Source organism: Lacerta agilis, chromosome 3 (assembly GCF_009819535.1).
Source record: "Lacerta agilis isolate rLacAgi1 chromosome 3, rLacAgi1.pri, whole genome shotgun sequence".
NCBI lineage: Eukaryota > Metazoa > Chordata > Lepidosauria > Squamata > Lacertidae > Lacerta > Lacerta agilis.
In genome coordinates, this window is record NC_046314.1 from 44,604,391 (window position 1) to 44,619,388 (window position 14,998).

Sequence of the window (14,998 nt, forward strand, 5' to 3'; positions counted from 1 at the left end):
TCAGGGTAGCAAATCTGGCTCCAGTATTTCCATTTATACGACTGTTCAGCATCATCACTATGCCAATAGACAACATCATGAGTAAACATCTCAATATGCCGCTTCGATGCCACAGACTGCAGGGCTTATTCATAAATAAATTATTATACTGCTTTTGGGTGGTGCAGCATAATAATACTCTAAAACAGGTGTGGCTAACTGTTTTTGACTTGAAAGCTGACCACATTCACTACTGACCAACTCTTCAGGGTCCACATGCCAGTGATAAGTTTGGCCATCCCACACATAAGGGCAAACAGCCCCCCTTCTCAGAAAATCCATGCAGATCAGCTGATTTCAAATGTTTGATCTGATGACTGAGAAGGTGGAGATTCTTATTCCCATTGGGGTGCTGGGCTCTGCTCACCCCAGAGCTATCTCTGCTTTGAAGTGTGTATAATTTTTTTGTTTTGGCCAGAGCTGCAAATTCTGAGGTCTTGAGGAGCAAAGAAACTGGCTTGGGGGGTTGGATCAGGTCCCCAAACTTGGGGTTAGCCACCCCTGCTCCAGAAAGAGGAAGAGCATCATGGAATGATTAAAATAGTCCCTTTTTATGCTGGAGTGGAACTGGATGGTGTGAACACATTTGTGGGACAGGGCTAAAGGCTATAGAAAGATTTAAGTCTTTCAATTATGTACTGTACTTAAGATTGATATAAAACAATAAGTCTACTGAAAGTTATAATGGAATTGCCACACTGGGGAATATCTCATATTTGCTAAAATATGAAAGCAGATACATTGTCAGCTGGTAGAACTATATAAGGCTGCTGAACAACTGTCTGTCTACCTACCTATCTATCACCCAGAGCCAGCCTTAGGAATCAGCTTTGTTGGGCAACAGCTGAGGCCCATGGCCTAGCAGGGGCCCTCTGCCAATCCCTGTAATCTTTTTGCCCTGCTGTTGCTTCCTATTTAACTGCTCTTGAATCAAAAGGAAAATTAGGGAAGCAAGAAAGACTCGCATACCTCCCCCACCCAACACACACACTCTCTTTCTTGAAATTGGTGGAAACAATCTGGAGGGAGGAATGAACAGGTAGCGGAAACAGTAGCTAGGAGGTAGGGATGCCGAGTTAGGGGAAAGGGCCCCACTGAAAGAATTTTGTCAAAAGACCTCACCACCAAAAAAACCAAAACATCCCCACTTATAACTGGCACTACTAACAGCTTCTGGGATATTAGTATTTTCTGTAGATGGCATTTTTAGTTCCATGCTGTGCATAAGGAACTAGCTAAGGAACCCTGAAGAGCATGTATATGCATACACACAAAGACCTATAGGTCTTTGATGATAATGTGACAAACCTGCAGAAGGGCTGAGAAGAACATTAGTTTTTCTTCAAGTAAGAAAGCAGCTACATGGCAGCTAGAGGGATATGTTATACTTAATGCATAGTTTTTGATCTTACTTTCATTACAGTATTAGAATTCAGATCTCCAACCTAAAATTATTCAGGTGGTCAGGGGTTGTTTTTTTTATGAAACTCCCTTCTCTATATGAAAGTGAAATTTAAAGGGTTGCACTTCGAAATAATCTGTTTTCTAATATACTATTGCAAGACATTGATAAAACAGACAGTACATAAATTAATAAAAAAACACAGTACATTCACATCATTAAGTGATCTTTTACTTTAACAAATCAAATTCCAGAATACCTACATTTTCACATTCCTCACACATGATAGTGCTAGTCAATTCACCAACAAAGATCCTATCTATGAAGTTCATCTTCACACCCTCTCTTCCATATGCTGCAAAAACATTACCCTTTTTTAAAGGAGGAAACACATACATCCATTCTAAAAACAATTCATTCTAGGGTTTTATTCTGAAAACAGTTAGTGCATTGTAAGTAAACATTTGCAATACTATCAACACAGAAACGTTTCCATTCATCAGTACTTAATACACTTTTTAAAGAGTGATAAATAGATACATTTAGTTTTGATTTCTGTTTCAGATAGCTAACAGCACGCATTTCAAAAGGAGCAGAGGCATAGCAAGCCCAAGTGGTAACCAGTGCGGGGTTTTTTTGTCAAACCCCCCCCCCCAACATGATGTGCTGCAAAGCATTGTGGGGGAACGCAAAACGCTCACTGTGACTTGAAGGGGTGTGGGCGGATGGTACCCCAGGCCCAGGTGGACTGAGTAAAGCAAGCATAGCTAATGCTTTTGCAGTGCTGTGGTGAGTCCTAAGCCCAAAGCCACTGGATTTGCTCTGGCTTGTGCTTGAGGCTCTAGGTGGAGGTGCCAAATGTCACCCCTTGAAGATGGCACCTTTGTACCCCCTGAGAGGGCAGTGCCCTGGTGAAATGTGCCAGGCTGCTGGGTGGAGCCCTGGCTGGGCAGAGCTGTGCTTCTGTGGCTCTTCCCAGCAGGAAGGAAAACACAAAGTGTGTGCTGTGTAAGCCAGCTGCTGCACTGAGCAACTTATGAGTTGTGGAGTGGGCATGCTGAGAGTCACCCCCCTCCCCTGGAACCCGGGGTGCCCCCCCAGCGACACCCCTGAAAAGGAGGGATTAAAATGCAAAATATGACTATACCTATCCATATACTTTACATAGTGGACATTTTATTATGCTATACAAAGCATCAACAGCACTTCAGTGATCCCACTGTGTTTTTCCTCCTTGAGTAGTCTGCCTTAAGTATTAAAGAACTAACATTTAAGGCAGACTCCTTTGCGGGGCAGGGAGAGGAACTTTTGGTTTTCGTATCCAAAACAAGACCCCATAGTAACTTGTAATAAGATATCAAAAACTAATACTTTAACGTAAATCATCATGCTTGTGTTTTAAATTCATAGATAAAAATATATTCCAGCTCATGTTTTTAGTACATGTGCTTTGATATTTTGATTTATGCAGCTGTTCAGGCAGTCCTTTTTGCCTGAACTTGCTTCCCAGTATATGTGGAATGTGGCCGTATAAGGTTAAAGCCTTATATCCCTGTCTTACAGGGTAATTTATGGACAGCTTAATGCCACAGTTTCTAAGTGGTGATTTGCCTTGAACTAGACTTCATAGACTCATCCTCCAAGGGCTGAGAAAAAGGGGAGGGTGTTATCCATTCCTTAATCCTCTAGCCTTCCCCAGGTTGAATCCTCAACTTAATTACAATATGTATACTTGAGTAGAGTGCAGCGAGCAGGACTTCCTGACCCACTTAAAATTCTAGCTTCTCCATTTATTTTTTTACAGAAGGCTAAAGACAGAAGACAACCTAGCTATGTGAATCATAGATATAGCTAGATCAGAGAATCAGGTTACAAGTGTAGAACAAAATGATCAATGGGAGTGTTTTGCATGCGCACTAGATGGCACCAGAATAATAGGCACAAGCCCTGGAAAAGCCACACGGAACCTCCAGTGTGATTCATTTGAATGAAATTATATATTCATTAATACAATATTTCATAATCAATTCATTTGCAAAAGCAAACTCAAACCAGACTCTGTGCAAGTTAACACAATGGCACATTTGCTAAATACCTTTGACTTTCCTTTTCGTCTCTTCGTCTGCAGTTTTAGTGGTTGGATTATTGAATGCTTTTAAGATTGCAGCTTGTATGCGCTGTAAGAAACATTCAGCACATATTTTATTTGTCAAACTTTGCAAGTACAGTGAAATATATTAAACAGAACAAACAACAACAAATAAGAAGAACACTTGGCAGTACTGTCAAAAATACATAGCCTCTTACATTTTATACTTTGTCAGTAGATTTGAAACTTAAATTGTTAATATTAAAGGTTTCCTTCAGCTGCCCCACTTCAAAGATATCTGTTTCTTCAGGCAAGTAGTAAACTGATTATCTTTTCCCCTCCCTTAAAAAGCCATGGGAGAAACCCTGAAATGCAATCTAGAAGACAACAAAATTGCAGCTCTAATTTAATTGTTTTAATGGAAAAATACAGCTGTATTTACTGAGCCAGCATTCTAACAAAAAGAACAATGACTAAAGTAATTAAAGTCAACCAGGTATCTTGGTGATGGGATTTTTGTTACAGGGCTCAGAACCTGTGGCTCACCACATGTTGTTGACCTACAACTCCCATCATTCCTGACCACTGGCCATGCTGGCTGGTAGCAAAGGGAGTTGTAGTCCAGCAGCAGCTGGAGGGCCACCAGTTCCCTGCGCCTGACTTAGAATCTATTAAAAAAAACTGGTATGGTATGGCTAAGAGTGTGAACTGAAGTAACCAGTTTGCTTTTGCCTCAATATATATGAATATATTTAAATTGTTTCAGCTTTCTCTCTCTATAAACAAGAGCAGCGGAGAGACAAGGCAATCAGAATTGGGTCTGTGTTACATGTGGCTTGCATGACAGAGATTAGCTCTTTCCCCCACTGTGGCCCAGATTGAAATAAAATACACAGATACACATTGAACCTCCTGTAAGCCCTGCCAGGGAAGATTCCATCGGAGTCAATGGAAACTTTATTGCTAGGACTTCAGTGGGATACAATTTCCACTGGGACTACTAGGGAGGGAGTGGAAGGGTTAACTCCCTCTCCCCATACACCATGGTTCCAATCCTTAGGGATGTCCTAGCCCTCTAGCACAATTAACAATTGTGTTAGGGAGAGTGAGGCCACACACACAACTGAACTTCTGAAAATAGAAAATGTTAAGTATTAAATAAAGCCATAATATAAATGTGGCGGGGGGGGGGGAGTTATAGCTAAACCATATATGAACATGGCATTCAATGAAAACTTAAATATATAGTCCACATGTAGCCAAACATTTAAGAACATTAAGTATCTTCCAACTAAGTCATGTTTTACTATGCAATGGCATTCTAGATACGGGCCTTTCTAAACTCATTCCTCACGTGCTGATAAGATGTGTCAGTATCAACATCAGAAAAGACAAGGGAAAAAATACAATTGTATTTCTAACTTAGAAATATTTGTGATGTACTTGCTCCACTCATACACCTTAAACCGAGAAGTGCCATGATCAATGTATTTTGAAATATTAACTACATCACTAGTGCACCAAGTAACAGCTTCTACTTCATGAGTATCTGACCTGGCTAGTGTATTAACTCCCAGTGCCTCAAGCTCTTTGTTCATCTTAAATCCAACAATATACTAAAGAGGGCTAATCAATAAATAACTCAGCAAGTTGGATACCATAAATGGGTTTAAGGCCATAAGCTACTCCCTTTTTGTTGGGATGAGTGCGTTGAACCATTTATTTAGGTCAAAGAAAACATAGTCTTTGAAGGGTTTGGGTGCGGCTAACAATGGCATCAGACATTAATCAATTAGCAGCAGGGTTCAAATACTTCAAAGCCCTGGTGTGAAGCATCTCCAGTGCACAATGTTGGAAAAACCAGACAACGTGCAATTTTGACTGTGTTATTGACTATTTCCATTTGCTGTGGTTTTCAAAAAAGGCTCACTTACATACATTAATGTAATTTAGAAGGATGCAAATACAAAGAACACTAAGTGTTTGGGAATAAGGAAGCATTCTGAGCCCACAAATGAGATATCAGCATGAATGAAAATTTGAAAGCACTTTAACAGAAAAGAAAATGCAGGATCGACAAGCAATAGATACTCCCTGCACTTAAAAAAAAAAAAAAGTTGTCATAAATTTTAGTTTAAAATAGTCTTTATATTATTGTGTTGTAAAGGATCAGAAGATTTTTTATTTAAAAAAGATCAAATTTTTAGAAAATTATATTTTAATTTATGCAGAATAGATCGTTCAGAAATAAAAGTTTACTATGGGGGACAGTGAAAAACGTGGCTATTTGGCATTTTAGCAAGACTGGTCTAAACTTTTACACTCAGAGTAAATACATTTAAGAGCAGCGTGAAAAACAGAAAGTTTTAAAGTATTCTGGTGGCAGACAGATTGCTCTAGGCTTCCCTTCAAATAAAAAACAAAACACATGGTAGTGACACTTTCTAACAATAGCACGATTAACAGCTGTGGGGTTCCCATGACAGACAATGTTGCTCATGTTTTGTTTCAGACTGGCACAACTGTCACGGCTCACAAGATTGACCAGATCCGCAAAACTGACATTTTCAGTTTGTCACACATCTATAAAATCGAAAAGGGGGAAGGGGGGAAATCCCAAGAGCTTTTACTAGTAATGTCCCTTGCTGTGATGCCTGAGGTGATAAAGTCCTCATACTATTCCACCATTATGGCCAAACATGGGTTTAATTGTTATCAAGGGTGGGATCAAGCTTTGTTTGTCCGTAGGTGGAAATGGGACTGGGAAACAACTTCTACGCAGCTTTTCTTTTTCTGGTTTAAGTAAGGCTAGATTGCATAATTATTGGCAAGGTAATGAAATAAACAAATAACTTTTAAGGCCCGGCAAAGGGTGTGTGCTAATTTTGGTTTATTTATCCTAACATAGTATCGGCCAACATTCTATTATTGGCAAGCATTTTCTTGCTATAAAATTTTGCACAAAGTGATCGAATGTGTCAAGCAATCAGTTGTGAAGATTAATATCTAAGGGGCTTCTCTAAACAGGAAAAAATATGTCCTATTTCTACTTTTGGTCTTAAACTAAAGCATCAGCATTTCTGAAGTGCTCATGCAACAATCACAATATTTTTTTCCTATGTTTAACCTACAACTTTATTAGCTAATTAAGCATTATGGGTACTTTTATACTCCAACACCCTAATAGTGTACAGTGGTGCCCCGCTAGACGAATGCCTCGCCAGACGAACGGCATTCGCTAGCGGAAGGCTGCCCCGCAAGACGAAAATGTCAATGGGGCTGCCTCGCAAGATGGAAAAAAAAATCGCCGTGAAAAACCGCTACTTGCCTTGGTGCTTCGCTAGACGAAAAAATCGCTCTACGAAGACACTCGTAGAACGAATTATTTTCGTCTAGCGGGGCACCACTGTACACGCAAAACCAAAGCATATTATAAGCAACCCTGTCCACCAGCAATGAGAATTTCAATAAAAGCAAAACATGTTGTGTGATGATGACACAACTGAACAGGACTGTGTGCACCCCATTGCATTGGTTTATTTTCCAGCTGAAGAAGTTAGAGGGAGATCCCAGGACAAAGCAGGCAGTTTCCACATTGACTCATGCCATGTAAGATTTTCTTGTCCATATTTACACTGTACAGTGACATCTAAGACTTTTGGCTTCAAACCAAGGATTCCACAAGCTATGGCAAACAACCTGGTGAGTAGCCAGACCTTACTGAAGCTAAGGAGGTGGAAAATTACTGAGCCTCATGTAAATTGCCCTCAGATTTCTAAACAAAGGAAGACATGAATACAACTAAACAGAAACAAAAAGGAACAAAAACAGAAACGTATTTGCTACTGTTGCACAGATGTATTAACTGTGCTGGGCCTGGAGTCCAGGGGTCCTCTCCATTCAGTAATATCTTTAACATAGAATTATAAATTGTAGAGATGGAGGGGACCGCAAGGATCATCTAGTTCAACACTCTGCAATGCAGGAATCTTTTGCCCAACGTGGGGCTTGAACCCAGATTAAGAGTCTATTCTGGTTGTCTCAACTACCATATCAGAGCACCAAAAAATAGTTGAAATGTAAATTTAAGTCTACTGCGTACTTATTGATTTACAAACATATCACCTTTGTCTCTTCTATTCTCATTGCATCCAGCAAATAGTGGAGAACTTCTTGGCTGTCCTGCTGTTGAAATCCCTTAAAGCGAGGAGCCCTGCAAAGGGGGAAGAGAAGAAATGAGTACGTCTCTTGCAGATGAGTTTTCAGATTCAGTAATAAAATCATATGTTTTCTAAATAAGGTAATTTATATAGAAATATGTGTTTGCTAAGGAATCAAAAGAAAACCATGGGCAAAAAGAGAAAACCACAGCAAGAAACAGGAATATATAAAGGTGAAAGGGAGGTGGAAAGCATATAAGCTTCGCTTACTTTTCAAAAAGATTTCAATATGAGACATAGCTGAGAGGCAACAAAACTCAAAACTGTAGGGGCAAATCATGAGAAAAGAAACAACCTTATCACAGTGGTGTCAAGTTTCTCCTATACAAGTGAATGGCTGCCATTTGCTCCTATGACAAAAAATAAATGCTGGAATTGTGGCCAAAACCAACCAACCCACCACCTCTAAGATCAAATGGCTAATCTTAAATCTGCAGAGATGTTCACAAATTTATCTGGGCAGCCAGTTCTCAGAAGGACAGTCCACAGGGCATTATGATTTTCGAATAAATGCTGGAAATTTACAGACCTTCACTCTGAACACAAAATAATGTGGTGTTTTTTTTTAATTCCAGTAAAAAATATTTAAAGGTACTTGAGTTTTGGGATATTGAGGGTTATACAGCAACTATTATAAAGTATATGAAGGCTAATCTTAAAAGTCCTACAATATGTAGAAGAGCAGGTAGCTTGCTTCTTTGCTGAAAAGAGCAGCAGAGTATTGTCACATTAGTGCAGCAAACAGGGGGCATTTCAATAGCAAAGAAAAGTAGGGCACGCTACCAGCTCTCTTAGATGCACGGTACCAGGTGCTTATGAAAATTTTGAGTAAGTTTTAGCTCACCATTACCAGCATTGTTCCTACAAAAATATTCAACTTTCCATAAAAAGACTATGACCCTGTTCACACATAATAGTAAAATATAGTTAATGGTTTATAATAATCACACCTGAGTGGGCTCTTTCATTCTTCCCTGCATGCGCTAGGGAGAAGCAATGCAAAGCCAGGCTTTCCTTGTAATCAAACTATGTTCTGGACGTAGTGATCATAGTTTGTTAAAACAAACCACGATCCCTGATTCAGACATAACACGAAGGGAGGGATCAAATTCCCCACTGCCTGCTCGCCCCTCCCCCCCAGCAAATATACAGAGTAGTGAAAGAGTTCTCTTAGGTGCATTCACAATAACTTATTAACTGTGGAAACAAAATAGGAAATTCTTTCCAGTAGCACCTTAGAGACCAACTGAGTTTGTTCTTGGTATGAGCTTTCGTGTGCATGCACACGAAAGCTCATACCAAGAACAAACTCAGTTGGTCTCTAAGGTGCTACTGGAAAGAATTTCCTATTTTGTTTCAACTATGGCAGACCAACACGGCTACCCACCTGTAACTGGAATTATTAACTGTGGTCTGTCCAAGCAAGACTGCAGAATGCAAATGTGATAGATACATGTATCAGGCTTATAAATAGTGATTAGCCATGGCAAGTAAGTATTGTCTCAAGGTGAAGAAGCCAGAAAGCATTACAGAAGTTTGACCTTTATTTATTTTAGACCTAAACACAGGTCAGCTACAAACTTTGGTGGACTGATTTCTTAAACTGAAATATTATAATTCAGAGTCTGGTCAGTTTTAAAACAAACAGTAATTCTTACTGCAGAATACTATACATTCTTATCTAAGCTGCCACTGAAAGGCACTATCTCATGGGAAACTGAAACTTGTTTGTAAATACCAGTGAATGTCAAAGCCATTACTTATTTGCGTAGAGAAGTGGAATGGGACACATGCACAACGGCTGTCCACTCCTCTTGGTATACAGACCAGAGTATAATTGACAGAACACAGCTTATGGTGATATTTAATAAAACTTGAAGGTATGGGGAAAGAAAGAATTTCCTGCTTTGGCCTATTCCACCTTTTAATAAAATTAGAAGAACTGAGTCCAATTTTTATTTTAGCCTAAGGAGAAATGTTCTGAACAGGAAGAGCAGAAGAGTTTTCAGTGTATGTCAGAAACTTGTCCTGTATACAGTAATTTCATTTGTCATTTGCCCAACCAAGGCCTTTTCCGTCAAGGTCTTATACAATTACACCAGTCAGTGAATACGAGAAGAAAAATGTTAGAGCTAGCCCAAAATTTCTCATAAAGTATTTCTTTCTGAAGTTTTCCCTTTTTCTCACCTACCATTGAAAAAGAAGCCACCTTGCAGAATATTTTCTGAATCTTCTCTGCCATTTATTGTGTGCCTCAAATGCTTGTTCGGGGACAAGCCATCAACACACTTTCTACTGGAACTACTTACATTTTCCTCTAAAAAACTCAAAGTTTTACTCTGCCACCCACCCCCCGACCCGGCCATTTTATTCACAACAAGTACTTGTGAAGTAGGCTAGGACAGGCTGAGAAATGAAGGCTGGCCCAAGGTCACATACTATAAAGGTTTAATCAACACACTTTTCAATATAAAATGACAAAAGTACAGCAGTTTAAAAATAAGCCATTTCGTGGTTAAGCCAGTTGCTTAAGGCCTATGAGCAATAAATATTAATGTCTGTTAACATACAACATTGCACTAAAATTCTTAGCGAGAAATGGAAAGATTTCTACAGGAAACCTTTGTCAAAAAAGCTAAAGAAAGAAGAGTGGGGGAGAGTGTGTAGGAAAGGGGAAATAGAAAAGCTCTAATCAGCATTGATATGTTCAGATTTGACAACTAAAAGATGTGCATTCTTGTCTCCTTGAAAATATGCTCCAAGCAAGATCCTTGGCAAAAGTGGAGGACTCTAAGATGGTTGGTTGAACTGACCGTTCACAGATGTGCTAACATATGGAAGCCAGTGTCATTGCGCTACAACCTGTTGTACAGTGTCAGCAGTATAAATGACAGAACAGGTTGAATTCCTGTTAATGGCCATAAGTAGTGAAGGACAACTGTGACAGCTATGTCATGGCAACTCAAGTCTACTATCTCAATGCTCAACATGGTACAAAACAAACCTGTTTTGAATAACACCTAAATATTTAGCCAATATTTAGATATAGCATCTATTCATTTTAAGTGAAGGAGAATTTATTTTTTGTAAAACTTTCATGATTCGATTGTCAGTACATTTAAACAAAATATGCACTGTAATTATCAACTACAAGAAAAATAAATAAATGTCAAGATTGCCCCCCTGAACTCCTTCAGGGAGGAAGAACAGGATATAAACTAAACAAACATTTCACTGCATCAACCAAGCATCATCATGGAAGGCATAGAAACAGAAAAAAGGACCAGAATACTCTGATCTGCAAAACAGATGTATGGTGTAGGAAAGATGAGTGTGGCTTGGATGAAGTGGCCTTGTAGACCAAATAGGGAGTCTTGGCGGACCTAATCAGACCCATTGGTCAAAGGTTTCCTATCCCAAATTTATGGGAAGAAAAACAAATGGTGTGTTAGGCTATGACAATGAAGAAACATTTACATAGGGTGGGATAGAATTTGAAATTCCTTTGAATCTCTGATAGCCTATGTGGATTGCAAGCCTAGTTGTAATTAGAAACATTAAAACATGCTTAAGAATTTTCTTTTTCAAAGTGTAGATATTTTACAAACTTCAAGGCAGTTGTATACTAACAGCACCTCACCTCACATAATTGTAGAGGGGCAGGATAACAGAATTCTAAAAATAAGCAATTATCCTGTTCCTATTAATTGTAAATTAAAATTAATGGAGAAGGTTGGGGGGGAGCGAAATGTCTCCCATTCATTTGTTTAGCTCTGGATTCCACAAAATGGTAACCATAGGCACTTCACCCTTGGGACATTTTCCTTGGTTCCTCTCAAGGCCCTTTGTCCTAAGCACCAGCAAAAGAACAGGTGCATCTAAAGGTGGAATTCCATTATGTTTGCTCAAAAGTCTCATTGAGTTCAGCAGAGCTTACTTCACAGATCTTAAGCCACAGATTTAAGGCTGCAATCCTAAATGTACGTAACTAGGAAATAAGCCGCATTAAAAACAGTGTCACTTATTTCCAAGTAAAAATAGTGGAGAATCTCAGGCCCAAGAGCTAAATGAAACTCTCCAGATCTCCATTTACCTCTCAGTATTCTCCCTAAGCCACACCTCTCTCTGGCCCTGCTCCCATGCCTTTCCTGAGTGCTTTTGCCTGGCAGGAATATGTGTCCTAAAAGTGTGATAATTATTACCTTGCTTGGGGATGAGTGTGTGTGTGTGTGTGTGTATGTATGCGTGCGCACATCCCTCCATTGCTCTGCCCACATACATTGTTCTAACCACTTGGCCTCTGGCACCCGCCACCACTAGAATGCAGCCCCTGGAAGGTTCTCCATGAAGGAATGTGGCCTTGAAGCTGAAAACTTACAGATGTATAGGATTGTGTAGCTTAAAAGATATCTAGAGCAAAAAGAAGTGACACATATACTAAGCGGTGGTGTTTTTCCATCTGAACCATCTGTGGTTATCCAGAAAAAGAACCAAGACAAGACAAGCTCCTCTTTTGCCCACTATGTGACCTTTTCCTTTTCTTACAAACTACAGTACTGGCTTTTCTAAGCTCCAAATTACAAGACACCATAGTTATTGCTACATTATTGCTATTAAACAAAATGTTACGCAGCAATACAAAAGCACAAGTTTGGTTTTTTTTAAACATCGCTAACTGCATTTTTTTGAGCACACCAAGCAAAAACAAAGCTCCACTTTCCAATTCAGCTGAAAATCTACTCAATAGCAAGGAGTCCTGCCATAATACCTGGCTTCACAATTTCTTCCACTGATAAAATTACCCAGCCGTAACAAATAAAAGAATTATTTATGTCCTCTTAGTACATAAATGTTGTGTGAGCCACTAAGTCTCTAGATAAGTCAAAAGTCTGCATCCCTAATATTCAGAATAGTGGAAAACAAACAGAAGGGCCCTGTAGCTATGCACACAATCTGTCTTAGCAAAACGTCTGACAGCTGCAACACTAACAAAATTAACAGTGGATGAATTAGTACCAGACGCAGAACAGTTGCTATGGAAAGAATCATCAATTTCTTTCTTTTTTCCTCAATAACCTAACTGTTAAGAGGGGAAAACTCGTATAAAAATCATTGCCGTTTTATTTCAACATGATATGCCATAATAAATTTCTACTGATCTAAATAAAAAGGATTATGTTAGGCAAAGCATTTAAAATTTAACATGTGGATGCCATGAATGTGAAGCATGCTACCAACATGAAGTTGCTCTTACTTTTGGCAGAGCTGGCTGAAAAGAACTTTGGGAGAAAGAGGCCCTTTTCCAGTTTCTTTCATGCTGTGAAGGAACAGGAACATAGCTGAAGTCAGTGGCCCAGGACTTGAAAGGTTCACTACCAAAGGTTCCTTTGGGATCAAAATAAATATCAGACTTTAATTCACAATACTTCCTCTTAATTTATAAATGTAAACTAAACAGTTGATGAAATAGCTAATTAAAATTAGGAAAAGGGGGGAACCCTAAACCTCTCAAGGTTGGCATTTCACATGTAAATAAAAACAATTTGTAGGATCCTATATTTAAAATATAGCATTTTGTTTGAGGACAGTCTACTTGGTGAGCATTTTGAACAAGCAAACAAAGAACAAAGCAAAATTTAACATGCCTTGCCATGCATCAAGGAAGTGCAATATATAGAATAAAACACATTTTACAAGGATAATTTTTTTTAAGTGAGATTTTTAATTTTGTTTTAGAGATGAGCATGAAAAAGATATATGTGGGTTGAAATGTTATTTGGAGACAAAATTGGACATCAGTTTCTCCTTAAAACAGTGGTTTTCAACCAGTGTGCTGTGGCACCCTGGGGTGTCACAAAGAGAGGTGTCCCTCTTTGCTTTTGATGCCCTCTCGCATCTCTGCCTCCTAAAGGCTTGCATGGCTGTTTGTTGCAGCAGTCCTAGCTACAAGTTCCCCAGGTGAATGGCACCTCGGGCTGGCCAGGGGGTGCTGGTTGCCAGGAGCTGCAAGCAGGAGCCCAGTCAGTCAGCCAATGCTGTTGGGAATGGACAGACAAGTGGGAGGCCAGGCAGGCAGGCAAGCAAGCAGGCACCGCACGGGCCTTTCTTGTGCTTGCTGTGTGCAAAGCCTGCCTGGGAGCTGAGTGCCCAGTGCTGAAGTGGAGCCTTTCCACCCAGCAGCACCCACTGCTGCTTCCCAAGGTAAGGTGCTGGCCTACGTTCACCTTTGGCTAGCCTCCATTGGGGCACTAAGGCTGGAGGCATCCTCTTCCCAGGCCACTGTGGGGCAGTGTGAGGAGGCACCTCTCTTTGGGATATGGGGGGAGGGGGCAGCTCAGAGACCAGGGGTGGCAGAGGAGTGGGGAGAGGAGAGGAGGTTTAAAAAAGGTGAGAGGCTGCCAGCTATGCAGACAAGTTTGAAAACCTATGCTTTAAGAAATAAGAACGCTGCTGAATCTAAAGGTCCATCTAGTCTCACATCCTGTTCCAACAGTGACCAGACGACTACAGGAAGCTGGAAAGCAAAACTCAAGTCAACACTTCTGTTTTAATTTAGCAGAACATCACCCCGGTCACTAATTTTATAGAACAATATGTCTAAAAACTAAATTAGAGGCAGATATAATGATCACTGAATAAATATTAAATTGGTCAAGAATATATTCACCATTATCATTTTTCAATGTCCAGTCAATGCCATTCCCAAAGGAGGGTCCTCTGAATATTTCACACAAAGCAAAATCTCTCACTAAATGCTTACCAGTTGAGCTGCAGGACTCTGACCAATTTTAAGCTTTGTCCCCTTTTCTTTAACTTCACACATTAGTTCATTTAACAAGTGTGTCTGTGCCATGTTCTAAAGAAAAAAAGGAAGGAAAATGTTATAGATGACATTTATTTGTTAACTGAACTACTCTTAACAAATTATTATTGAAAGTGAATTTATACTGTGGCAGGCATAATTCTCCTTAATGGCAGTAGAATAACCACAATCCAAAGAGCTCCTTTAGAACATATGTCCAGCGAGGCTTCTGACCATTTCTTTAATGTGCAGCTGCCTATGTCACATCACAAACTGCTTTCGAAATTCCCTCACGTTTCACATGTTCCAAATTCTGCAAACTGCCATTTAAAAAATACATACTTCAAATTCTAGCTGGTCGCACAGTTAGCAGCAACAACACTCCCCGGACTGAGAGAAAACTTGCTTCTACACTATCTGCTCAGTCCAAAATTATCATAGTTTCT

The 14,998-nt window shown here is 39.6% G+C and overlaps 1 protein-coding gene across 3 annotated transcripts in view; it reads right to left on the reverse strand.

The window, feature by feature from the left end:
* Positions 1 to 14,998, reverse strand: part of USP45 (ubiquitin specific peptidase 45) — a 48,809-nt gene that overhangs the window by 13,488 nt on the left and 20,323 nt on the right. For all 3 annotated transcript variants that reach the window (XR_004426211.1, XM_033143486.1, XM_033143485.1), the window contains 5 exons: positions 14,511 to 14,606; positions 13,005 to 13,135; positions 7,656 to 7,743; positions 3,537 to 3,618; positions 1,705 to 1,796 (listed from right to left, as the gene is read on the reverse strand). Coding sequence is in view for 2 of the 3 variants with exons in the window: in XM_033143486.1 (XP_032999377.1) it covers positions 1,705 to 1,796; positions 3,537 to 3,618; positions 7,656 to 7,743; positions 13,005 to 13,135; positions 14,511 to 14,606 (489 nt within the window). In the remaining variant the exon portion in view is untranslated. The remainder of the gene's footprint in view (positions 1 to 1,704; positions 1,797 to 3,536; positions 3,619 to 7,655; positions 7,744 to 13,004; positions 13,136 to 14,510; positions 14,607 to 14,998) is intronic.